General features: G+C 40.3%; 1 protein-coding gene across 1 annotated transcript; it reads left to right on the top strand.

The window, feature by feature from the left end:
• The first annotated feature begins 1,883 nt into the window (after positions 1–1,883).
• Positions 1,884–12,130, top strand: LOC130989605 (putative late blight resistance protein homolog R1A-10). Its single transcript, XM_057913618.1, has 2 exons — positions 1,884–2,499; positions 9,604–12,130. The coding sequence occupies exons 1-2, from the start codon at positions 2,083–2,085 to the stop codon at positions 11,812–11,814; spliced, it is 2,628 nt and encodes an 875-aa protein (XP_057769601.1). The 5' UTR covers positions 1,884–2,082; the 3' UTR covers positions 11,815–12,130.
• The last annotated feature ends 13,507 nt before the right edge of the window (positions 12,131–25,637 follow it).

Here is a 25,637-nt window from a genome sequence, read left to right as displayed (position 1 = left end):
AAGGTATGTCAAAACTGTCAAGAAGAAGGTCATAACAAAAAACATTGCAAAATTGTTTGTCCTTGACAACACTTTGACGATCAGAAAAAATAGAGGGATAAAATTGTAAAAATTAAAAAGGTGATGATTTAATTCGCTACACTTCAAAAATCACGTTAAAATTATAATTTTAAAATAATTCGTGATTTTATTTGTTAAAATCCCTATAACAAAAGCTAAATATATTAAAATATATGCCGCATATATCAACAACTACAAGATAATCCTTTTTCAAGAAAAAATTACGAGTTTGCCTCAAAGAAAGAAAAAAAAGAAAATTATGAGATAATGTTATATAAGAAGAGCTAAGAGGGTGTTTGGCTAAAGCTTATTTTGAAGTGGAGCTTATAAGATGTAGTTTCTTAAGAATTTAATTATAATTTGTCAAAGTGTTTGGATAATTGAGCTTATAAGCTCTTTAGGAACTTATTTTGCCAAACACTTTGAAATAGCTAATTATAAGCTCAGCCAAACACCCACTAAGTCATTTCAATTATGTATCCATATTGTTCTGATTTCCTTTTTTTTTTATTATTATTGGTTTTCTTAATTAGCTCAAAGTACAATTGGTTTGTAACTTGTACTAATATATAGTGATTGTCAAATGCTTAGTCAGTCCAGTGAAGCCCATTATTTTTGGTAGGCCGTGATACTTTATAGCATCCTAAAATTTCGACTGGACCTTGTCTTGAATCTTGATCTATTTCGACCCATTTTTAGGGCTAGGTTGTCGTTTTAAATTGGGTTAATTATCAAGTAATGTATGAACTCATTTGTAATTATAATCGAATTTTAAAAATGTTTCAGTAATAATTTCATTTTTTTGTCGATAAGGCCTAGCTCAAATGATAAAATTGAGATACCCAAAGACTCTCCTTTATGAGAGGTCTTGAGTTCAATCTAGGGGTAAATCAAAATACCGAAAAATCTATATACTACACTTATCATATAAAAAAAATATCAAAAATACTGAAGTTTCGGTATACCGTAAATTTCGGTATGTACATATATACAGTATACCGTAAAATATTGGTAATTTAAACTTAAAACGATATACTCCCTCCGTCCACTAATTGAAGGCCTATATGGCAAAACACGAGTTTTAAGAAAAAATATATTTTTATTAGTTGAGTGGATAATGAAACCCACAAAATATATTATTTATTGGTTGAGTAGAGAAAGAGACCCACAAAGTGTATTGTTTATTAGTGGAGAAAAAGTGTCTTATTTATTGGAACCCACCAATTAAAATATGAATAAAAACTTACTAAAAATAGATAGGTCTTGAGTTGGTGAACGGACCAAAAAGGAAAGTAGGCCTTGAATTAGTGGACAGAGGGAGTACCAATAATTTCGGTATACCGTAAAATATGGTATGCCGAACTTTGGTACGTTATGCCGCACTATTGGTACGACATCGGCATGAAAAAGTTCATACCCTATTTTTTTGGTATACCGATCTTTAATTTGCCGAAGAGTTTGGTACTGTAACGGTATGAAAAATCTCATATCGCAATTTACGGTACGGTATACGGTATGAGGAAAAAATTTCGGCATATCGCAACGGTTCACCCCTAGTTTAATCCTGCTTGCGTACGTGCGGTATATTTTTCTCACTTTTGAGTGGGTAGTGTTCCCACTCTTTAATAAAAATTAATGACTAAGTGTATTGTGAGTAGAGAAATAATCTCGTCTAAGAAGTAATGTTAATGACGATAATTAATTGTAGTATAATTGAAGAAAGAATGCATCATGTAGTACAATATATAAATAAATTGATATATTAAGAATAATATGTTGTGAGCTCACCAAGAATTCAGATGATAGACAACTGACTTCGTAAACTGGAGTTAATTAATTAGTATCTACAAATGAAAACACACTATTTTTGGTAAACCTACTAAAATGATAAAAATGAATATTTTTCAGGAATAGAGAGAGTAATAACAAAATATGGCACAATAAGACCATAGTTTCAAGTTTGAACCAGAATAAACACACATCTATCGACCTCCCCAAAAGTCAACCCCTCTCAGAATTGGGATGGGGGAGGCTGCAGTGGCATTTTTGCTGGAGCAAGTGAAGGCGGTGGTGGTAGGGTACGCCGATCTGATCTCCGGAGCGGAGAATGAGTTGGAGCAGTTGAAGACAGACCTTGCTCTACTCAAGGGTTTCCTCAAGCAGACGGCGGAGAAGAAGAAAAAGGAAGCTCCATTGATGTCATTGGAGAAGGAGACGAGGGATGCGGTGTACGTGGTGGAGGACACCATAGACACAGGCTTGACACAGGCTATCGCCAAGAAATCCAAATCCATCCACCGCTTGAGTTTGAAAAATGTGAACCTCGCCAAGGAGGTGAAGTCCATTAGAGAAGCCAAAGTCAAACCATTGCTTGACAAGTTTGCTGCATTCGATTTCAAATCTGGAGCCGTGGAAGATCCGTTGACCGACTCAAAAGGGGTAAATACGCTTTCTAATCCTATTTCCCTTTTCTTTTTATTTATCCTTTTGAAATTGGAATGGTAATTTATTTTTGTTTTTCATTTCTTTTGATTTTTTTTTCTTTTTCATAATATCGATTTTTATTATTTGTGAATTGTTCTTCAATTTTTTTTTTATCTTTTTAATATTTAGTTAAAATTTATTTTTTTCTTAAACTGATACTCCATTAATTTTATATAAATATAAAAATATAATTTAAAAATATAGAGCAACGTGGCAAGTCGAGAATATACCATTTTTACCCCTATTCTTTGGGAATTATCACATAAAATATCCAATTATATTGATAATTACACGCCCATATAATCACCTTTTCATCTTCATTTATCTCTGCGGAAGCGCGCGCACATAATTGGATGTATATAGCTAGAGTCTAGAGAGATGCATGCAATAGCGGACAAAAGTATTTCATCCCATCACAAATAGCAAGTCTAATTGCAACTCGAACGAAAATGGTATCAATCCATTTTTCTATGAGTGTGACATTTTTTGTTATAAATTTATTATGAGAAAATATAAGAAAATTTTATCACATTTTAGTGGTCTCTATCTTTTTATCTGTTTTTTTTAATAAAAAAAATATAGTATAAAAATATTACAAAGAGAAAAAAAAAAGATAGAAAGAGAATGTAGAGAGAGAAAAGGAAAAGAGCGAAGGAGAAATATAGAAATATGAGTTGAATTATATTCTCTTTGTCCCATTATTTATGGCACATTACTTTTTGTCATGAAGGTTAAGGAGAATAAAATTAGATGAAAAAAAATGTATGGTCCACATGTTTAGCTCACATTAATTATACTTGAAAATTAGCTCACATTAATTACACTCCCTCCCTCCAACACCTCACCACCAAGGAATCTTCCCAATTCACTAGCTTGAGAATCCTTTTGCCATCATCTTCAACAATTACTCGAAAATAATTTGGGTAATTGGCAATTTTATCCCTTAAATCATCTGAAATCCCAAATAGAAGCCTATTGTGATAGATTTTGCTCAAGGTGGTCCGTATAATCACCGACATCATCAGCAATTTCCTCACGACCTCGACCCGCTGAAGCTCCGATTTGACCGTAGGTTTGTAAGATGAGCAGGTGGCGGAGAATGGATTTCAGGACTTTTTGGCTGCAAGGAAACCCTAGCTTCTGGTGGAGCTTTCTGGCGTCGTCGAGGAGGAGGACTTGTTCGCGCTGTTTGGAGAGGAATTCCTTGCGTTTTTTTTTCCTGAATTTTTTGGGGGTGTTGGTGATGGGAAAGGAGGTGGTGGAGAGCAGGGGTGAGATAGAGGAATTTACAGAAAATGAATAGAAACCTAGAATGACATAAAGGAATTTGGGAATTAGGTGAGCAGCGAGTCAGCGACGCCGGGCGGTGGCTGGTGGCGTGAGGCAGAGAGGGGGGGAGGGTTTCTGCTGTGTGTGCTGGTGTGTGTGCCATTAGACCATCTTTATCGGTAGTATTTTTGGAGGAATGGTCGACCGCCAAGCTGGCAACATGAAAAAAAAAACAATTAAAATAGAAGGAGTAGACCTGGTCGACCAAATGAAAAAAGAGACCACTCTTGGTCTCTCTCTCCTAATATCCCATCCATTGTTGTAGTGACACTTGTCAAGATTTAATTGGTTCAGTAGATTTTATTTAGATAATTGATAAAAATCATTATATTTTTAATATAAAATATTAAAAAATAAAAAAATTATACCAAAATATATATTTTTTCATTCTCTATAAATAGAGACCACTCTTGCTATATTTCAATACACCTTCAAATTCTCTCATTTATCATCTCTACATATAACTTCTACTCCCTCCGTTCCTGAAATAAGTTTCTCTTTTTCCTTTTTGGGACGTCCCCCAAATAAGTTCCTATTTCTTTCTTTCCATTTTTGGACGACTACCCCACCACTAATAATACTTTATTTATTCTTACTTTTCACTTTTTCATCTTTTCACCACTCTCAATACTAATTATAATATATTTTTCTCCAAAGAAGAACTTATTTTGGGGACGGAGGGAGTATTATTTGTTTCTCTATTTTTCAATGGATGGAGACAATAATTCTTTCTTCAACTCTCAAAATTTCAATCCTCCCAAGACTATTATCAAAATCTTGCTGATATTTCAAGCTCCAATGAATTCCCAGAGTTTGATTATGCTATGAATTCAGAATTCTCGCATAATCCAACTGATTCTCCTATTTTTGAATATCACCAAACCCAAAAGTTTGGAGATGATAATTAAATGCGTAGTATGTATTGCTTTTTTTTTTTCTATTTCGAGTTTGGATTGTTGTAATTTATATTTTTAGTTTGTCGTAATTTAAATTTTTATTAATTTGTTATTTTTTGTATTTTAATTTATATATAATATTATTAAAATTATTACTAATAAAAATAATAATAAAATAATTATAAAATTATGTTGTGGTTGGGTGGTTGGATGGTTGTGGTGGTCATTGATAAATGAACAAAAATAGAGGTGGTTAGGTTGGGATGAATATTAGTGATGTGGAAGAGAGAGAAATTAATTAAATATTAAAGATGGTTGGATGGTTGGGTGATTGGATGGTTGCTCATAAAGATGGTTAACAATCTCATTTGAATTTAGTAATTAGGGGGTTAATTAACTTGTTAATTGACCCCTTATTTTTCCCCAAATAGAAAACGAGTCATTTAGGTTGGGACAACCCAAAAAGAAATACGTGTCATTAATAATTAGATGGATGAAGTATAATTTTTTAGGATAAAATTGAAAGATTATAAAAATATACAATATGGAAAAATATTATCACACTTGTAACTTGTGATAATATTATCATGAATTTGAGTGAAAATGTGATGTCTGAGAAAATTTTTCCTCCTGTCCCAAGAAAATTTTCCAACAAAGAAAATATACGAAAAGGTGAAAAAAAAAAGGAAAAATACATGTATTCCACCATTTGTCATCAAAGAGAACGCACCTTAAAGATAAAATATACCTACATGCTATAAAACTAGCATAAATAAAAACTTACGTTATACATGTTATTAATCGTTGGCAATATACTCTCTCCGTCGCAATATCCATGGCTTGTTTTCGTTTTTGGGCTGTTCCAATATTCATGGTCCGTTTCTAAATTGGGATATAATTAGAACTTGTTTAGCATTAACTTAATACACATATATATACCTATTAAACCTATCTAAACCCTAATTGCTTATTTCTCTCTCCAATTTCTCGTGCCTCCATCTCATTTCCACATTCCCACCGCCATTGTGCTCCACCTTCACGCCGCCTCAACTGTCCCGCCTCCACCCTCGCGCCGTATCTGCCGCCTCTCGCACCGCCCTCCCGCCTCCACCCTTCGTTGCAGCGGCATTGGAGAGCGCTCCCCTCCTCTTGCCTCTCTTACCTGACTGACTCTCATTGTCAGTCGCATCCCCTCTCCCCCTCTGTTCTTGGTGCCTCGCCTCGCCTCTCCTCCTCTATTTTTCTCAGAAATAAGGGCTCGCCTGCCTCCATCCCTCTCCTCTGAGTAATGTTTGAATAGTGTGTAGGGGGTGGAAGCGTAGTGTTGGCGGTTCAAAGTCAAGTCAGCGACACCCATTGACGACGGTGGTGGCTAGTGGCGGATCTCGCCAGAATTTAAGAATTTAAGAAGAGGGATAGAAGGGGATAGAAATTAGGGATTTTGTTTTCTGCGATAATTTCATCTGTGCAAGAGAGTAAGCGAGTCAGAAAAGTGAGTCTGAGATAGAAATTAGGGATTTTTTTTTCTGCTATAATTTAATATATATTAGTATTTTTGGATCTAATTCTTACTATTATTTTGGTACAAAAGTGAAGCAAAACTATAAATAATTTTTTTTTATTTTGCAATAAAGATTAGTTAGTTATAATTAATGAATTCACGTTTCTTATTAAATGATTATAAATAGATTTGATTTCAAGAATGAAAAATCATATAATGCTAGCATGAGATTTAGATATATCAAATAAATTTAGTGTAATATCTAATACATTAATATATTTTTATAAATATATAATATATAAGTTACAAAATTTACCTTAAAATTAAGTAAGTAAGAGGGATAATAATCAGTCCACGTTTGATTGGGTGTTTTTAGAGGTTGGAAAGGGATTCAATTAATTGAATCCATCACTTGTTTGGTTTGAGTAATGAGTTAACCATTACCATTACTTGAGTGTAACTCAATCACCCAATTTGTTACCCCTCAAACTAGAGGGGAAACAAAAGAAAGGGAATCCCTTATTAATGATTTATTTTTATTGTTCGCAAATTATTGGGTGCGGCGTGCGACGGGTCGACCCGCTCCAAACCTGCACTTCTGACCCGAAACTCTGACCCGTAAGGCTGCCAGAGCTAACCAAGGCCGCCAGAGCTGACCAAACTCGGCAGAGCTGAAATTCATTCGCCAGAGCTGACAACACTCGCCGAGCGGTCAAGGCCGCCAAAGCTGACCAAACTCGACAGAGATAAAATTTATTCGCCAGAGCTGACCATCACTCGCCAGAGTAGATTTCCAGTGCCAAAGCTGACAGTCATTCGCCTGACCAAGCTCGCCAGAGCAGACCATCACTCGCCAGAGTAGATTTTCAGTGCCAGTCTGACAGTCATTCGCCCGACCAAGCTCGCCAGAGCTGACCATCATTCGCCATAGTAGATTTCCAGTGCCAGAGCTGACAGTCATTCGCCCGACCAAGCTCGCCAGAGCTGACCATCACTCGCCAGAGTAGATTTCCAGTGCCAGAGCTGACAGTCATTCGCCTGACCATTATATACAAATGTAATGGTTATATATTTAGGGTTTAGTGTTCAGGTTTAGGGTTTAGTTTATAGGGTTTAGGATTTAGTTTATAAAATTTAGGGTTTAGAAAATATAATACTTTATATTAAATGAAGGTAAATACTTATATTTATATAATTATACATTTGTGCGAAAAAATGTATATATCATGTTTATTAAAAGTAATAATTATTGTAAACAAATGTAATAATTTAAGATTCAGGATTTTGGATCTGGGGCGCGGGCCGGGTCGGGGCGGACCCGTCGCACTGGAGTGCGACCGCCGCATGCAAGACCGACTGTTTATTGTTTAACCAAACACCCAATAAAAGTAATGGTTATTGTTACCATTCCACTTCTTTATTTGATTCCATTCTCTTTCCATTCCTCTACTTGAACCTGACGAGCACCAATCTATATTTATGTCCAATGCACTTTTTATATTAAATATGCTAGCACTTTTCGTGTGCTTGACAACTTGCGCCTGAGAAGCACTACTTGGTCCGCCAATCTCCCGCATCTCTGCAAATTTTCATGAAAAAAATTGGTGATTCCTCTTCAAATTACACGATCGGTTGTAGGAATAGTGATGAGGAACCTGTAGAGGTATAATAAGATCTAGCTTGTCGAGGGATTCCTGTACTTGATTGGAGCAACGGCTGCGCAATGATTGATTGCTTCAATGTCTTCTTCAGCCCTATTTTGTTGCTTCATTATAATGGTCATGTCTTTGAGCGCACTATCAAGTATCAACTCTGTCGCGGGCGTTACTGGCCGTCCAAAATAGGGGTATCGCCCTTCGAGATCCTTTTCCACTAACGAATCATGTTCAGTGGCTGAGCCAGAAATTTGTATTAGGGGGGTTGAACTTTTACGGGGGTTCGGGGGTGGCAGCCCCCGTTTTTTTTTTTTTTTGGGTATTTCGTACATTTTAAATATTTTTACTTAAAAAATAAGTATAATAATAATAAACAATATTTTCATAAATTATATAGTTTCAATATATTACAAATAACTTAAGACTATATATTTGGTGAGCTAGTTGTTTTCGTTTGAAAAGTAATGATAATTGACTTAATTAGATATGTATTCACTTATTGAAAACATTGATATCTATTCAATATACACGACCAAATTGTTATTTATCCAGTCATTAATCAATTATCTATATTTATAATTAAATAAAATGCACTTAATACCAACAAATAGAAGAAGTGATATAAAATTAACTATCATAGCTTCTATTTAACCGCCCTTTAATCATAAGCATAATTTACAACACAAAATAATATCAGAATCATGAATAGCCGACAAGAATAATGCAATAAAATTAATAAGAATATATATTTTCAAAATTAGAGGTGGGCTAAATTATTATTATTTATGAATAATAATAAAAAAATATTTATAAAACAAAATTGGGGGTTGGGCTTCAGCCCACCCTAGCCCATACATGGCTCCGCCACTGATCATGTCCAAAAATAAGATTTTTTTTTTTTTTCACAAATTTGATTAATTAGAGAGAGAGAAAGAAAGCATTGGACTAACTTGAACGTTTTTGGCCCGGACTTAGGGGGTGTCTCCGACTGGGACCTTGTGGGTGGTGTGGAAGGTCTCTGAACGGGGTCGGGCGACGCCTAGTGGCTTCACCGACAACAGCGAGAGGAGGGGCAATGCAGTAATTTAAAAAAATTAAATATTGCAAACAATGTCAGTTGGCCGTCAGACAAAGAGGCTTAATTGCACCCAAATTAATTGAAACATGAGAAATTTGATTGATCGAATCTTAAGTATAGAGTGTCGGAGGCCATAAAGATGTCTATAATAAGGATAAATTACTAATTTTCCCTATTAATATAGTTTGCTAATGGTTACCATTTGCCCTTAAGGCGAGTGCTTCATGCTCGAGAGATTGAGCATTAGTTCAAAATAAACTAATGATGGGTGCTCTCTGCAACTTGTTCGAGCATTAAGAGCATCAACTTAATTTGGTGGTTATATTTTATCTTTGTTTCTAGCATCAACCCATCGATCTCCTTATATTCAATAATCACACATCAAGAATATCTAAAATATCGATAAAATTTAGCTTATGAGAATTATTAATTATTTTTTATACATGCACAAAATCTTATCACGGCTTGCATGATACAGCTTATCCCTTGTTCGTTTCCTTATTTAAATTGGTGTTGGCACCCATGCTTACTTTATCTTATTCGTTTCCTTATTTAAATTGGTGTTGGCACCCATGCTTACTTTATGTAACATTCACACAGGATACACCAATCAGGCAAAATAAAGTAGTAGGTTTTGACGAGGAGGAAGCTATCATAAGTGGCTATCTGAAGACAAAAACAGAAAAGCTCGACGTTATCTCCATCGTGGGCATACCTGGACAGGGGAAGGCAACATTGGCATGGAAGATTTATCAGAGCCATGAAATTCGTTGTCATTTCCCCATTCGCATTTGGGTTAACATATCTCAAGTGTTCAAGAGCAGGGACGTGTTCCTCGAAATCCTGAAAAGATTCTTCCCCAACCAAGATATGTCTAGCCTCAACTTCTTCGAGTTGGTTCAAACAGTTTGCACGTGTTTGAAGAAAGAGAAATTCTTGTTAGTCTTAACAGACATGTGGAGTGTAACTGCATGGGACGAGATCAAGGAGGTGCTACCAATAGAGAATGGGGAGGCTAAAGTCCTCATCACCACCCGAGATACAGATGTAGCAGTGGAATCTAGGGTTTACAGAGCTCCACACTTTCTGAAGTTCTTAGATGTTAATGAAAGTTGGGAGCTCCTTAAATATGAGGTGTTTGGTTTGGAAGACTGCCCGCCACAATTGAGCAACATTGGTTACCTTATAGCCAAGAAGTGTGATGGACTGCCACTAGCAATAGTTGTGATTGGAGGTATTCTCTTTGACCAACTCACGAAATCTCGATCCACGACTGTGAGTGAATGGGAGACGTTGTCGACAAATGTGAGTGGCGCCTTACAAGCTGGCAAAAATGAGCTCTTAACAGAAGTTTTAGAATTGAGCTACCAAAGGCTGCCAAATGACTTGAGAACATGTTTTGTTTACTTGGGTGTATTTCCTGAAGATTATGAGATTCCAGCTAAGATGTTGTGCGGGCTGTGGATTTCAGAAGGATTTGTACTTGCTAGGAATGGAAGAAGCTTGGAGGAAAGCGCTGAAGATAATATGTATAGTCTCATTTGCAGGAACTTGTTAAAGGTCGAGAAAACTAATCACATTGGCGAAGTTAAAACGTGCAGGATTCATTATATGATACGTGCATTCTGCATAAAGATATCCAAGGATGAGAATTTATGGCACGAGATTAAATTATCCAGGACAGGCGCACTTCAACCTCCAGTTTCTGAGATAAAAGACTCTCATCGTCTTTCTTTCTGTTCCAATCTCTCTAAGTTCCTCATGGAAAACCCATATGGTCCACACGTTCGTTCATTTTTGTGTTTCTACGAGCGGCCTGTCGAGGTGAATCCAGAATACATATCAGTTATACCAAACGGCTTCAAAAAGCTTAGGATTCTGGAGTCAAAGTGCATCATATTCCACCAATTTCCACCAAGGATTACCAAACTAATTCATCTTAGGTACCTCACCCTATATATTGAGAGACTAGAAACTCTTCCAGAACCAATCACCCAGCTATGGAACCTACAATCTCTTGTAGTCGAGACCAAGTCTCGTTCCATTACAATGAAAGCAAATATGTGGAAAATGGTGCGACTGAGGTATCTCAAGACAGGAGCAGCCATTGTCCTAGACGACAGTAAATGGAAAGGTGACGCAGGGCAGAACCTTCATACGTTGAATAGATTGGCACCCGAATCTTGCACGGAGGCCGTCTCCAAAAAGGCTAAAAACCTCAAGACCTTGGGGATTTCCGGTAAAGTGGCCAATGTTTTTGGAAATAAGTTCCTAGAAAATCTGCATCATCTAGAAAAGTTGAAGCTGGTGAATAGTGTAACTTATGAGCAGACATCTGAAGATAAGCTGCACAGTCTTCCCCCACAGAATCATTTCCCGCCATATCTCAAGAGGCTGACATTAACTAATACATTCTTGGGTTGGCAGCACATGTCCATTTTGGCAATGATCAAGAGCCTCGAGGCCCTTAAGTTGAAAGACAACGCATTCGTTGGACTTACATGGAATCTTGGTCGTGACAGCTTTCCTAATCTCCAACTCTTGCTCATTTGCAACACAAATCTACTTGTTTGGGAGGCCTCAATCGACTCCTTTCCTAAGCTCAGGTTTCTTGTGGTTAAGCACTGTGAAAACCTCAAGGAAATTCCAGAGTGTCTGGGAACACATCTTGAGAAATTGGAAATAGATCGTGTTTGCCTTTCTGCAGTTCAGTCTGCCAAAAAAATCGAAGAAGCAAACAAGGGAAAACCAAAAGGCAAATTTGAGGTACCATTCAATCTCATCGTAGGTGCTGCGTGTGATACCAAGTGATCGAGCTGGTAGCCACACTTATGAGGCAAGTTTTATTTTCTGGTATCAGTAATTTGATTCAATGCATGTCAAGTGTTTCAATATTCTTTAGATTTTACTGGCAATGGCGTCTTCATCTGAGCAGGGGAAACAATGCAACAATGCGAGATCAAGTTCTTCAATATGGATGTATGGTTGGTCTTGTGCTTTATTAGATGAAAAACGTCGATGCATCTGTGACATTTTCGTCTTACGCTTTGCGTTTCTATGTTACGATGACTGAACAATCGTTTGTTTGTGTGTTCTTGCTTTAATAAGGATCGTTTGGTTGTGTGTTGTTGCTTTCTTCGGTACAATGGAATAGCTTTCGAGCAGAGTTCATCCCTTTAGAAATTTTCTACCGTTGTTTTCTTTAGTTTTCGGTAAAAGCAAGCGTGTAAACCACGCTAAGGGGAAGTTGGAAGAATAATGGACAAATCAGACAGCATAGGATGTTAATGTTAAGAAATACTTCTTCCGTATCCCATAAATTTGCCTAGTTAACAATGACGCGGTAAAAAGTTATTTGGAGTAATGATAGTGGAAAAATAGTCCAACACTAAAGTATTGTTAAGTAGATTGTAGTATTGTTAAATAGATTGTTGGTAAATAGTGTAAGGTAAAATTATGTGTGGGTAGTGTTCAAAAATAGAATATGTGGATAAATAGTGTAATATACAAAGATAAAATTGTGAAAATTATATAATATCCAAAAATAAAATATGCACGAATTCGGGGATTGTATATAAAGAAAAAAGTATACATAAATAGTAGGGAGGAAGGGAGGAGTAGGACTATCATAATCTACACAAGGAATTCGATCGACTATGACGAGATAAAGTAAAATGATTCCTTGTAAAACTAAGTATGAAAAACAAACCATGTGTTTGAATACTATTTCTTGAAATATAAATTACACTCAAATTTTCCTTTTCTCCATTATTTCAGTCTTTCTGTTCGACTCTTTCAACATCAATTTCTCTAATTTCAACATTAGAGTATCTCCAGTGGCGCAGGCGTGGTCTCCACCGTAGCGCCTCCCATTTCCAGTGCATTGAACTGCGCTTCGTTGCACTAATTTGTTTGGTTATGTTTTTAAGTTGTTTGTATTTGAATTTTTTTTCGGAAAAATTACAATAGTTCTGGTCTGAAAAATGGACTGTCATTATTTTATTTTGTCATCTCATATATTCACATTTTTTTAACAGAGTAATTTAAGAAAAGCTACAAAAAGAAAATGACGAGATAATTTTATATAAGTAGAGCTAAATCATTTCAATTAAGTATATGCATATTGTTTTCATTCGGAGTAATATATACTCCATCCGTCCCACGAATCTTGAGTCACTTTCCTTTTTCGGCCGTTCCACTAATCTTGAGTCATTTCTTTATATGGCAAAAATATTTCTCTTTATTCACTTTTTCACTTTTTCATCTACCACATTTAACACACTAAATACTATTTTCTTAATTCACGTGCCGAAAAGAATTGCCTCAAGATTCGCGGAACGGAGGGAGTAGTAATTATCAAATGCTTAGTCAGTCCAGTGAAGCCCATTATCTTTGGTGGGCCATGATAGTTTGGCCCATCCTAAAATTTCGAGTGGACCTTGTCTTGATCCATATTGATCACTTTTTAGGGCTAGGTTGTGGTTTTTAATTGGGTTAATTATCAAGTAATGTACGAACTAATTAGTAATTTTAATCGACTTTTTAAAATGTTCCAGTAATAATTTCATTTTTTTGATTTGTTGCAAATTTCACACCCATGACTGTTATATGATGAGTTGATATATATTTTCCAGCTCGTCACAAAACAAAAAGGGTTGATTAGAACTTGTATTAGTTTTGAAACATTTCGTTAATGACTTTTTATTTGAAAGTATATTCGGAACCGGAAATATTGTAGTAATTTTATTTTTTTTTGAGGAAAAATATTGTAGTAATTGTTAAACAATTTAGCGTGCAATTAATGATCCAAAAAAAAAAATGTAACGACAAGAAAGCATTCCATCGCTAAAACTAGGTTTTAAAATTATAAATACGACCTCAGATACACATTTACAACACACTGCTACAACTAGGTTTTATTTTATCGGAAAAGCTAAATGGACACCGAGTGTCCATGACACCCGGTCAAAACCGGAGTTTTTGCACTTAGCCAAAGTGGGCCGATTTTTTAGTGAATTAGTTATTTACTGATTTATCCTTATTAAGTACTAGTACTATTTTATTGTTAATATAAATCCGAAATTAGTTAGTTTTCGTTTAGTTTGATTCCTTTTTTTCCGTTTAGTTTGTTTCCTTCTTTTTCTTTCATTTTGTTTCCTTTTTTTCGTTTATTTTGTTTTCTTATTTTTATGTTTTTATTTCAGAAGCTTTTCTTAATTATATAATTCGAAAATTATATAAATCAAATTTGAATTTTATTTCTGGAATTCTTTTGATTATTTGTTTCTTGATAAAATAATCTTATATTTGTTTCCAGTTTTTTCTTTCCAAGATTAATATTATTTATTTTTATTCCAAAATTATGTTTTATTTATTTGTTTACTCTAATTTTATGAAGATCCTAAAAGTAATCCTATTTTTGTTCCTACATATTATTTTTCTATTGTTTCGAAAATATATTTTTTTCTTTAATTTTGTATTCTAAAATTTTGTTTTTTTCTTTTCCGAAGATTTATTATTTTGGTTTATCGGAAATTATGTTATTTTATTTCTTTCCACTAATTTGGATATTCTTCTAAAAATAATCCTAGATTTGTTTCCATTAAGAGAATGAAATAATATAGTGTGAGTAATGAGAAAAAATAAAATAAAATGAATCGTATCGTAAGCATGAGATTTTGCTTGTAAAATTATATAACATATAGTTTATTAAAAGCGATACAATAATAAGAAAATGAACTAATATAGTTTGAAGTTGAATTAGTGAATTGAAATAAACTCAATAATAATAATAAGAATGATTAAACTCAATGAAATAAAGTTGAATTAATGAATTGGAATAAATTAGTGAAGTTGGAAAAATAATATTAAAAAATGAATCATACGATGGTATTTTGCTCAGAGAATCATATATATTATAAATATATTATAAATGAAGTAATATATATGTGGGCAATATGAATGTTTAAAATTTGAAAATAATATTTTCGTACGATTGGAAATTGCTCGCGAAACTATTTAACATATATTTGGATGAGAAACAATGTATTATACGATGATATTTTCCAATGTATTGAAAATAATTTGTGAATTTGAAAAAAAAAATTACTAAAAAAACATGAATCATATGATTGGATTCGGTCGCAAAACTATTTAAGGAATACTTTGTTTGAATGTATTATAATAAAGTATTAAATGTAATATAATTATAACAAAATGAATATAGTATTGTATGAGTAACGAAGTCGAAAATAATTATAGTCAATGAAGTAAAGTAGAATTAATTATTTGAAATTAATTACTGAATTTGTAAAAAAAATATTGTAATATTATGTGGACAAAAATAAATTAAAATACAAAGAAAATTGAATATAATATATATGCATATTTTGGCTGACTGAACTGAAAAAATAGCAGCCCATTTGTCTCTTATTTTCAGTCCAAATCGCACCTCACCTACTTCCCATATCAGAAATTAATTGAGCCTCTTCAATAAACCCAAACCCCAAAACACGCCTCACCCAATCCCATTCTACTCCTCACCAAATTGTCGTCGCCTCACAATCTACCAAAAACCCTCGATCCCAAAAAAAAAATATGCGAATATATGTTGGCTTATATCATAAAGATATTCATTTTATATAATTGAAATATTAGTTAAGTTGGAAGCAAAAATAAAGTATAGTCAATCGTACGCAGTGATTTTGCTCGGAAAACTATATAACATACACTTTATTAAAAGTGATATAATAATAACAAAATGAACTACTATAGGGTGAGTAATGAAAAGAAATTTTTTAAGTGAATCATGCGATGAGATTTTGCTCGAAAAACTATATTACATATACTTTATTGGAATATATTATAATAAAGTATTATAATTGATATGATGTTAACAAAATGAACCATTATTGTGTGACTAACGATGTGGCCTTAGTTATTGTAAAACTATGAAATAAAGTTTAATTAATTAGTGAAGTTGTAATAAAAAATGAATTTTATAAGATATATATAATGCATGAATATTTATGTTGGGGAAACCATTGAAGTTGTACAAGCACAAAAAAAAATGCCTAGAATACATTATAAATGAATAAATATATTACAAAATGAAATTATGTGACATTATGGAGGTACAATCCATTGACGAGAGCTTGTAGTAGGCGCAGCCCACGGGCTTTGACCTTCACGTGCTCCGGTTCCCATTAACCGGCGACCGGGCCGTCCCCACCGCCACCCGGCGTTCGACCCCTCTGCCTCCGACGTCTCCCTGCCGCCACTGGAGAAGGTCCGCTCCCGCCGCCGCCGCTGAAGAAGCTCCGCCGCTGCTGTCGCTGAAGAAGAGATCTGCTCCTCAGATCTCCTCCATCCAGCCTCGGATTCTCGTTGCCGGCGTCGCGCCACCAACTGCTCCGCCGGCAGTTGCCCAGCAAAGTAGCCGCCACCGTCTGGAACTGTTGCTGCTTCGCTGAGGTCGACGGATCTGACCTCCAGCAGTCCGTCTCGCTAGGAGCCGCCGCCGCCGTCACCAGCTGGAAGTCCGGCAGCCGCGACCACCCTGAAACGCCACAGCTGCTGCCTGAGGTTGACGGTCAGCAGCTCGATGGATTGAGATCGGTTTTATCACTCTTGGCAGCGCCGCTTTCCGGCCTCTCCGTGCCGCCGTCCTCGCCGGCTTGCTCAACCATCTTCCGATGGTTTTGACAGCGGAGATCTCCGGCAACTCTCCACGAACGTCGGGTGCCTCTCCCCATCAGTTTCCGATGGTTTCGACGGCAGAGGTCTCCGGCAATGTTTCTCCACGAACATCGGGCGCGTCTCCCCAGCAGCGCCCCCCGACTGTTCTTTCTCCCCAGAAGTTCCTTCACCCTTCTGCTCTGCGTGAGGCTGAAGACTCAAGCGCCGTTGCTGCGCCGATTGCTTCCCCTCCGACATCAGACAGAGGGGCCCTCAATCTCCCTTCGGTTTCTGCAAATTTTGAACATCATTTGAAACCCTCGAATGGGGTTTCTAAGCAAAACTTTCAAGTTAATCTCAGGAGCACGGTGGATGTCCCTGCTGCACCTGTTTCTGTGAATTCGACTGAACAACAGAACGTTTCATACGCTCGGATTACTGCCCCTCAAAAGTTTCGACAGCCGGATTTACCAGCGCATAATTTTCGTGCCCTCCGTCCGGTTAGGCATGGTGATCAAGGTACTCTTGTTATACCACGTGATATTCAGGATTCTCAATTGAAGAAGTTTAAGCATGCTCTTATAGGCAGACTTTTGTTAAATAAAGGCGATAAGCCGAGGCAATCTCGTGAGTTAAAGGCGGAACTTCAATCGCTTTGGAAAATTTCTTCTCCCTGGCACTTGATGCCGATGGGTAAGGGTTACTATACTCTTAGTGGTGTTTACGGAACCAACACCTAAATCTATAAAAGGAAACGTAAAATTCTACCTAGTCGAGAAGGCTGGAAAGAGTAAAAAGAGTTGATCGGGAACCTTGCTCAAGAGAGAAAACAACTGTAGTATTCGAAAATATGAGATAGCGTAAAAAATAATACACGAGCTCGGGCCCTATTTATAGATTTACAAGCGGAGGGGTAAAATAGTAAAAACATCTTCGGTGCATGCGTCCTGCGTGGTGGAAGGGTACGTTGGTAATTTCGATAATACGCGGGAGACCTTCCCGCGCGTTTATTGGCTCCTCTGATGGAAATGTCTTCTCTGGCGAAGGCGTCTTCTCTGGTGATATTGACATCTCTGGCATGAGGGACTCCTCTGGTAAACACGTCTTCTCTGTCATGAAGAACTCCTCTGGTAAACACGTCTTCTCTGGCAAGGGCGTCTCCTCTGGCGGTAATGACTTCTCTGATGACGATGACTTCCCTGACGATGGTGACTTTTCCGGCGCGGATGATTTCTCTGGAGGAGAGGGCTCCTCTGTCAAGAATGACTTCTCTGGTGCGGATGACTCCTCTGGCTAGAGTCATTCCTCTGATGGATGAGATCCTTCTGGTATAAATGGTTCTTCTGACCCATACGGCTCCTCTGATGAGAGTGGTTCCTCTGATTTGTACTCTCTCCCTACTCTGCATATATTGCTCCTCACCAGGTATAAATGGTTCTTCTGACCCATACGGCTCCTCTGATGAGAGTGGTTCCTCTGATTTGTACTCTCTCCCTACTCTGCATATATTGCTCCTCACCAACCACTCCCCCCTCTAGTCTGGTTGAACCGGGTATTCTTCGTGTTCAACCAGTGGTGTGTTATCAGCATCAAAGCTTTGTTATTTTCCTTGGCCCCTGTAAATCATAAAGACATAAGCATTTTGACATTTTGACATTATGAGAGTAAAAAGAGGCCCTGTAAATTGTTCTCTGGCATTTTTGTTACTCCCGCTCCCTGGTCTGGCTAATTCACTCTGGAGAGGTGCAACTAGTCAGAGGACTCGCCCGCGTGGATGACGTCATCCGCATTAAATGTCTGCCCAGTCTACAGTATTTTCCCCGTACCCGAGGTTACTTTTTAACCTTTGCGTCCTTTCGCCTTTCCGTATAAATTCCCATCCGTTGATTTCTTCCGTATGCCACGTGCCGTTCATCCCGCGTGCTGGTGGTTACCCGCGTACAATCTTACTTAGCCGATTCGAACTCCCCTTTTTTCACTATTCTTCTTCTCCAAGTTTTCCGAGCGAATTTTCTGCATTTTCCGGCGATTTCCTCACTGTTCCGGCATTCTCCCACGACCCTTCCGCTCCAGGTTTTACCGTCCATCTTTTTCCGGTCTAGGTAACTCGCGTATCCTCTTCACTGCAATTTTGTATTTAATCGTAGTGTAGTGGTATAACTGTTGGTGCTCTGATTGAGCGTGCTAGAAACCCTAGGGTTGGCATCTCTCATCATGGCCTGCACCTCCGCCCCTCAACCCTCTCGCTCGCCCTCTCCTTCTGCCCAAGACCCTTCATCTTCCTCCCCAACGCGGCCAGATCCTGAAAATCTTCCTTCCCCCTCTACTTCTGACGAATCTCAAACTGCACCCCCTCCTTCTCCACCTAGGAAAAAAGGGAAAAAGCCCCGCCAACCTCCCAAACGTATTCCTCCATCCCGCCTTAGTGTCGCGGAGGTGGAAAAATTGAAAAGCAAATGTAGGCGTCCTGCGGGTTTGCAGTTCGAGGCCTTCTCTAAGGATTCAACGCCTCCCGAGAGCCTTCACCACCACAAGTTAATAGTTGTTTGGAAAGCCCAGATAGAGGCTGGTTTAAGGCTCCCTCCCCCTACCTTGCTGGTTGACGTTTGTAATTACTTTCACATCCCCTTTTTTCAAGTCGCTCCTTCTGCTATCCGGAGGTTATATGCCTTCCATGTTTTGTGCCGGGCCAACGGTGTTGGGGACACCGCCAAGCTATTTTGTCAAACCCAGACCCTTCGCATGCAAGGCAATCCCTTGTACAGTTTTGCCTCTCACCCTAAATATCCTACTACTTTTCTTTCCTCCCTGAATTCCTTGGATAAGGGCTTCCTGGAATATTATTGTTATGTGCGCACCCCTTTCGGCAACTGGCGCGATTATGGTGCTTCGGAGCTGGGATGGCATACAAGTCGCACTACTTATAAGCCAGCCTCTCCCGAAGTCCCTTCTACCCGTGACCAGAGTATTATAACTCACCTTAATGCTATGAATAAAGCCCAGACTCTAGACTGTAAGTACCTAGCCGAGAACAATTCCTCTCTGGCATATAATGGTCTGTTTCCCCTGTATCCAGCGAGATCAATAGGTAAAAAATATACATTAGAAAACACATTAGCTTTTGTTACCCTGCTTTTAATGATGTGAAATTTTGGTTTGCAGATATGTCTTGGAGATCGAAATGTGGGGACAATTTGCCTGACACCCCTTCTCTTGCTGGCAGCGGAGCACATGGCCCAAGCGGTTCTGCTTCCAGAACAAGTCCCTCGGAGCAGCCTGCTGGTTCCCAACTGATCCCCATTCCCCCTGTAGTTGAAATCCCAGAGGGAAATGTGGAAGCCTCGCACTCCTTTGATGCGGAGGAAGTTGATGTGGGGGCTCTTGTTCACAGAAGTAGGCGCTCCAGTGCTGGTGATGCCGCTGGCTCCCGCGAAGAAGATATCCAAGTCGTGGATATTACCGATGAGGTTCCTTCGCCTGATTCGGCTCCCGATGCCACCCTTGCCGATCTTACGAAGAAGAGGAAGAGGGGTACCCTGATCTCTGTGGGTGAGAAGGAGAGGCAGGAGGGCCTAAAAAAGGTTGGCAAGTCCTCAGAGCCAGCGAGGAGGTCTGCTGGTGGTGTGAAGATTCTCCCTCCTACTGGGGACAAGGGCAAAGGGCCAGCGAAGAAGTCAGCTGGTAGTTCCAAGGCTCTCCCCTCTGCCGGTGGAAAGGGTAAGGGCAAAGCTGTGGTGCCCTCGACTGACGAACCAGAGGATCTTGTTCCGGGGCCGATTTCAAGTTTATCGGGGCAGGAATTGATTGACGCCTTGATAGCTCGTGTCCACTCGAAGGACCAAGAGAAAATGGTGAAGCTGACCCGACCGGCTTTAGCTACTCAGCTCTGCCGGTTGGCTCTTCAGGTATCCTGCATCTTATGCTCTTTATTAAGAATTTTTTTTAAATTACTAACCTTTCTACGGTTTTGTCGGAACCCCTTTTATCTTCTTGCAGGTGGAGTCGGGAATGTGGGGGGGCTGTTAAATGCCTCCATGACTACGAGACGGCTGAGAAAGAACGGGAGAAGGAACAGGCGGACATCGCCAAGCGTGATGATGATGTCGCCGGGGTAGTAGAGCGTCTGAGTAAAGCTGAAGCGGAGATCGCTGATTTGAAAGATAAATTAGCTCAGGTGGAGGTGGAGAGAGCATCCTTGGCCTCCGAGTTGTCGAGAGCCACAAAGGAGAGCCACGAAAGCTTAGTCAAGTTCAAAGCTGGTTATGAAAGAGACTACAGGGAAGCCAGGCGGGGTTGGAAGAGGATACTTGTGGAAGCTCAGAACCGCGCGTTCGTTCTGGGGGCTCGAGATCAACGCCTGGAATATTTCTTGTCTCCGCGGGGTCAACATTTCCTGGGGTTGATGCTGGAAGGTACTCTGGAGGCTTTCAAAAAGACTCCCGAGTACTTGGCGGATTTTGGACCCCTCTTTGCTTATGTGATAGAGCAAACAGCTTCCAAGGCATTGGAGATGGCGGGGGCCACCCCGGAGCAACTTGCCACTTTGAATTTCAAAGCCCTGATGGATAACCTCCAGGATGAGGAGATAAATAAGCGGATGGGGATCCCTGCGCATTCTCCAGAGAAGCCAGAGTGGTGGTACCCGGTGCTAGAGAAAGCCATTCCCTATTTTTCTCTTGGGATTGGATCTGACTTGCTACCTTCTGCTCCCATATATGCGCCTGCGTTCTCTGCTACCCTGGCGCGCTTTGTGAACCGGCTGCGGGATCCCTCTGGCGAGAGTTCTCGAACATTTTCTCAGTTCGGCCTGGAGCCTCCCCTGCCCTCTGACTTAGCGGCTTCTGCCTTCATCGACTCTGCCTCTTCCTCTGCCGCGGTGGAACAGCTGTTCAACCTGTACCAGAATGAGGATCTGTATGTGCAGGAGGCTGCAACGTTGTTGGATTTGGGAGTTCGTCTTCCCCAAGCGAAGGAAACTGGCCTGTTGCCCGTGTTCTCCGAGAAAACCATTTCTGGTCATGCTTCTGCAAGTGGTGTTCCTTCCCGGGCTCCCTCTGCCTCTGCTCCCGTCTCCTCTGCTGTTGCCCAAGCTGCCCCTATTCCTCCCTCTTGATGTTTCCCCTTTCTCTCCTGACTTTACCAAAAGAAAATTTTGTAACTCTTTAATTTGTACCAATTAAACACTTACCGCCAGTTTTTGATGTACAGCTTTGCTTTTTGAGCGTGCTTTAATGAAATTTCTTTCCCATCCTTGCATCTTTTATCTCTGTTATTTGTGTTGTTTCCGCTGCTTGTTGAGGTGGGACTTATATTCCCGTCTTTCCCCTATTGATTTGAGTTGACTTGTTATGATTGTTGTTGATGCTTCTCTGATCCCCTCCCTTGGAGTTGCATTGACTCCTCTAGCGAGAATCTTGATGACTCCTCTGGCGAGGATCGTGATGACTCCTCTGTCGAGGATTGTGGTGACTCCTCTGTCGAGGATGGTGATGACTCCTCTGTCGAGGATGGTGATGACTCCTCTGTCGAGGATGGTGATGACTCCTCTGATGAGGATTTGGTTGACTCCTCTGGAAAGGATTTCACCGCCTCCTCTGACGAGGATTTGGCTGATTCTTCTGGAAAGGATTTCACCGCTTCCTCTGATGAGGATTTGGTTGACTCCTCTGGAAAGGATTTTACCGCCTCCTCTGATGAGGATTTGGTTGATTTCTTTTGCTAGCGATTTCGTGCTTCCCATCCAAGCTGCTTCCCATCCGCGCTGCTTCCCATCCAAGCTGCTTCCCATTCGAGCTTGAGCACTCTGCGCGGAGCATGGAAGACCCGGAGGGTGCAACCAACTTTCGCGGCTTACGATTAAATAGTAACCCTCTGCGTGGAGCATGGAAGGCCCGGGTGGCACGACCAACTTTCACGGCTTACGATTAAATAGTAACCCTCTGCGTGGAGCATGGAAGGCCCGGGTGGCACGACCAACTTTCACGGCTTACGATTAAATAGTAACCCTCTGCGTGGAGCATGGAAGGCCCGGCTGGCACGACCAACTTTCACGGCTTACGATTAAATAGTAACCCTCTGCGTGGAGCATGGAAGGCCCGGGTGGCACGACCAACTTTCACGGCTTACGATTAAATAGTAACCCTCTGCGTGGAGCATGGAAGGCCCGGGTGGCACGACCAACTTTCACGGCTTACGATTAAATAGTAACCCTCTGCGTGGAGCATGGAAGGCCCGGGTGGCACGACCAACTTTCACGGCTTACGATTAAATAGTAACCCTCTGCGTGGAGCATGGAAGGCCCGGCTGGCACGACCAACTTTCACGGCTTACGATTAAATAGTAACCCTCTGCGTGGAGCATGGAAGGCCCGGGTGGCACGACCAACTTTCACGGCTTACGATTAAATGCTATCTCTGCGCGGAGCATGGAAGGCCCGGCTGGCACGACCAACTTTCGCGGCTTACGATTGACAGGAACACCCTGCACGGAGCATGGAAAACCCGGGGGGTGTGACCAACTTTCGTGGCTTACGGTTAAAGCAACCTCTGCGCGGAGCATGGAAAACCCGGGGGGTGCAACCAACTTTCGCGGCTTACGATTAAGTGCTATCTCTGCGCGGAGCATGGAAGGCCCGGCTGGCACGACCAACTTTCGCGGCTTACGATTAACAGCAACCTCTGTTCTGGTTGAGCATGACCCCTCTGCTCTGGTGGAGCGTAATTCCTCTGGTTTGCCCTAGTCTTGCTGAGAAGCAATTTTTGAATTTAAAAATTGGGACCTACGGGTATACACCCTACTCCCCCCTCTGGTGACATGTGCAATACTCTGTTATGAACATGTTGACCCAATTATTTCTTACTCCCTTCTCCGACCCATAAGCTCATGCGGGCCCATTACCCCTTAGCCCATTTCTTAATCCCAGTATCGCCTCTATATATATCCTCTTCCGATTCTTCAAACCCTGGATCTGTTGATGTTTTGCCTCCCTAGATCGGTTGTAAGGCACTCAAGTAAGGGAATTTCCCCTCTAAACACTCACATCCCCGAGGGATCCGCCTTTTCCCCTGTGCTTCTGGTGTAGATCTCTAATTTTGTGGTTGTAACGAGTGGAGTTCCCTTGCTTGAGTGTTTTATAACCAGGCTCCTCAGATCTAGACGTTGATTTCCCAGATCTGGGCGTTGGGTTTCCGGATCTGAGCGTTGGCTCCTCAGATCTGGCCTTTAGTTTGTTCCTCCTCTGTATTCTTTCTTTTTGGCATTTTGACTTGTTGTTTTTCTTGGTATTCTGCAGACACAGAGTGGAGCTGGAGTAGATCTGGAAGGTGAGCGTGTCCCAGCCACGAAGAAGAACTCGGAGTGTTGGATCGTGGAAAGAGAGACGTCCATCCCTGATGCTTGTTTTCCCTTTGGCCTGCTAAGAAGCAGTTTTTGTATTTATTTCTCCTTTGTCCTGCTAAGAAGCAGTTTGCATTTTGAGTTTGCATTTCGAATTTAAAAATTGAGGATTATGGGTATACACCCTACTCCCCCCTCTGGTGACATGTGCAGTGCTCTGCACGAACATGTTAGGTAGCATATGTAATGTAAGAAAACAAAAATTGAAATAAACAAACACAACACCAGGGAATTCCCTAGAACCACATATCTGTTTTATTGATATTATGGCCCCGGACCTCGTTAAAACCCCTGTGGGGAAAAAGAGTATCCGGTCTACAAGTGATTACTCCTGCTAAGAAGCAGTTATACATAGAACTTTTTGAGTGTGTTTATATTCCATGGTCTGGGTAGAGCTCTGCCGTCTGAATCCGACAATATGTACGCACCGCCTCCCAAAACCTCTGTGACGATGTATGGCCCTTCCCAATTGGCTTCGAACTTACCCACCGCCTTTAATGCATCAGCTCGCTTGAGAACCAAATCTCCCTTCGACAATTTCCTCACTCTGACCCGTTTATCATATCCCGCTTTGATAATGCCTTTGTACTTGGCCGCTCTGACACGGGCTTCCTCCCTCTGTGCCTCCACCAAGTCCAGCTCTGCTCGGCGGAGCTCCTCATTGTGCTCAGTGTCGTACGTGGTAATCCGGTATGATTCTAGTCGTGCCTCTGCTGGTATCACCGCATTGGATCCATACACCAGTGTGAATGGTGCCTCCCCTGTCGCCGTTTTTGGACTAGTTCGGTAAGCCCAAAGAACGGTATCCAGCTCCTCCACCCACTTCCCTCTGCTCTGATTTAGCCTCTTCTTGATGCCCTCACATATGGTCCTATTAGCCAATTCTACTTGTCCATTTGCCTGTGGATGAGCCACCGAGACAAAACGCTGTGTGATATCCATTCGATCGCAGAAGTCCGCAACCCGTTGCCCTGTAAATTGAGTCCCATTATCAGACACGATGATGCGTGGCACTCCGAATCTGCAGCAGATATTCCTCCAGATAAAACGTTCCACTGTAACTTCATCGATCTTGCTCACGGCCTCAGCTTCGACCCATTTGGAAAAATAGTCCACTGCCACAATGAGAAAGCATTTCCCTCCAGGTGCTGTAGGCAGCTTCCCAACTATATCAATGCCCCATTTATCAAACGGACAAGCGGCGTACATTACACCCATGGGCTCCCCTGGTATGTTGATTTTCCCGGCATGCCGCTGGCAAGCTTCACACTTGCGGACAAACTCTCTGGCTTCCTGGTTGATGTGAGGCCAGTAAAAACTTGCCCGAATGATCTTGCGTACGAGGTCTCGAAATCCGGTGTGCCCGCCGCAGCAACCTGCATGAATCTCTTTCAGAGCAAAGTTAGCTTCCTCTGGCGATAAACATTTTAGCAGAGGTTGAGTAAAAGATCTTTTGAAGAGTTGATCATTGATTAGGCAGTAATTTTCATAGCGGGCCCTTTGGTTGGATTCTCTGCTTAGTCGTTCCCCTGTCTTCAGAAAGTGTATAATCGGAGCCCGCC

The sequence above is a fragment of the Salvia miltiorrhiza genome, chromosome 6, assembly GCF_028751815.1.
Source record: "Salvia miltiorrhiza cultivar Shanhuang (shh) chromosome 6, IMPLAD_Smil_shh, whole genome shotgun sequence".
In the NCBI taxonomy this organism is placed as follows: domain Eukaryota; kingdom Viridiplantae; phylum Streptophyta; class Magnoliopsida; order Lamiales; family Lamiaceae; genus Salvia; species Salvia miltiorrhiza.
Note: the sequence above shows the minus strand (reverse complement) of the source record. Positions and strands in the feature narration are given on the sequence as shown.

Excerpts from the sequence above, each read along its gene's own strand:
- LOC130989605 (XM_057913618.1), top strand. The coding sequence starts at position 2,083 with ATGGGGGAGGCTGCAGTGGCATTTTTGCTGGAGCAAGTGAAGGCGGTG. Across the intron at positions 2,500-9,603 it reads CGTTGACCGACTCAAAAGGG|GATACACCAATCAGGCAAAA; the intron begins GTAAATACGCTT and ends ACATTCACACAG.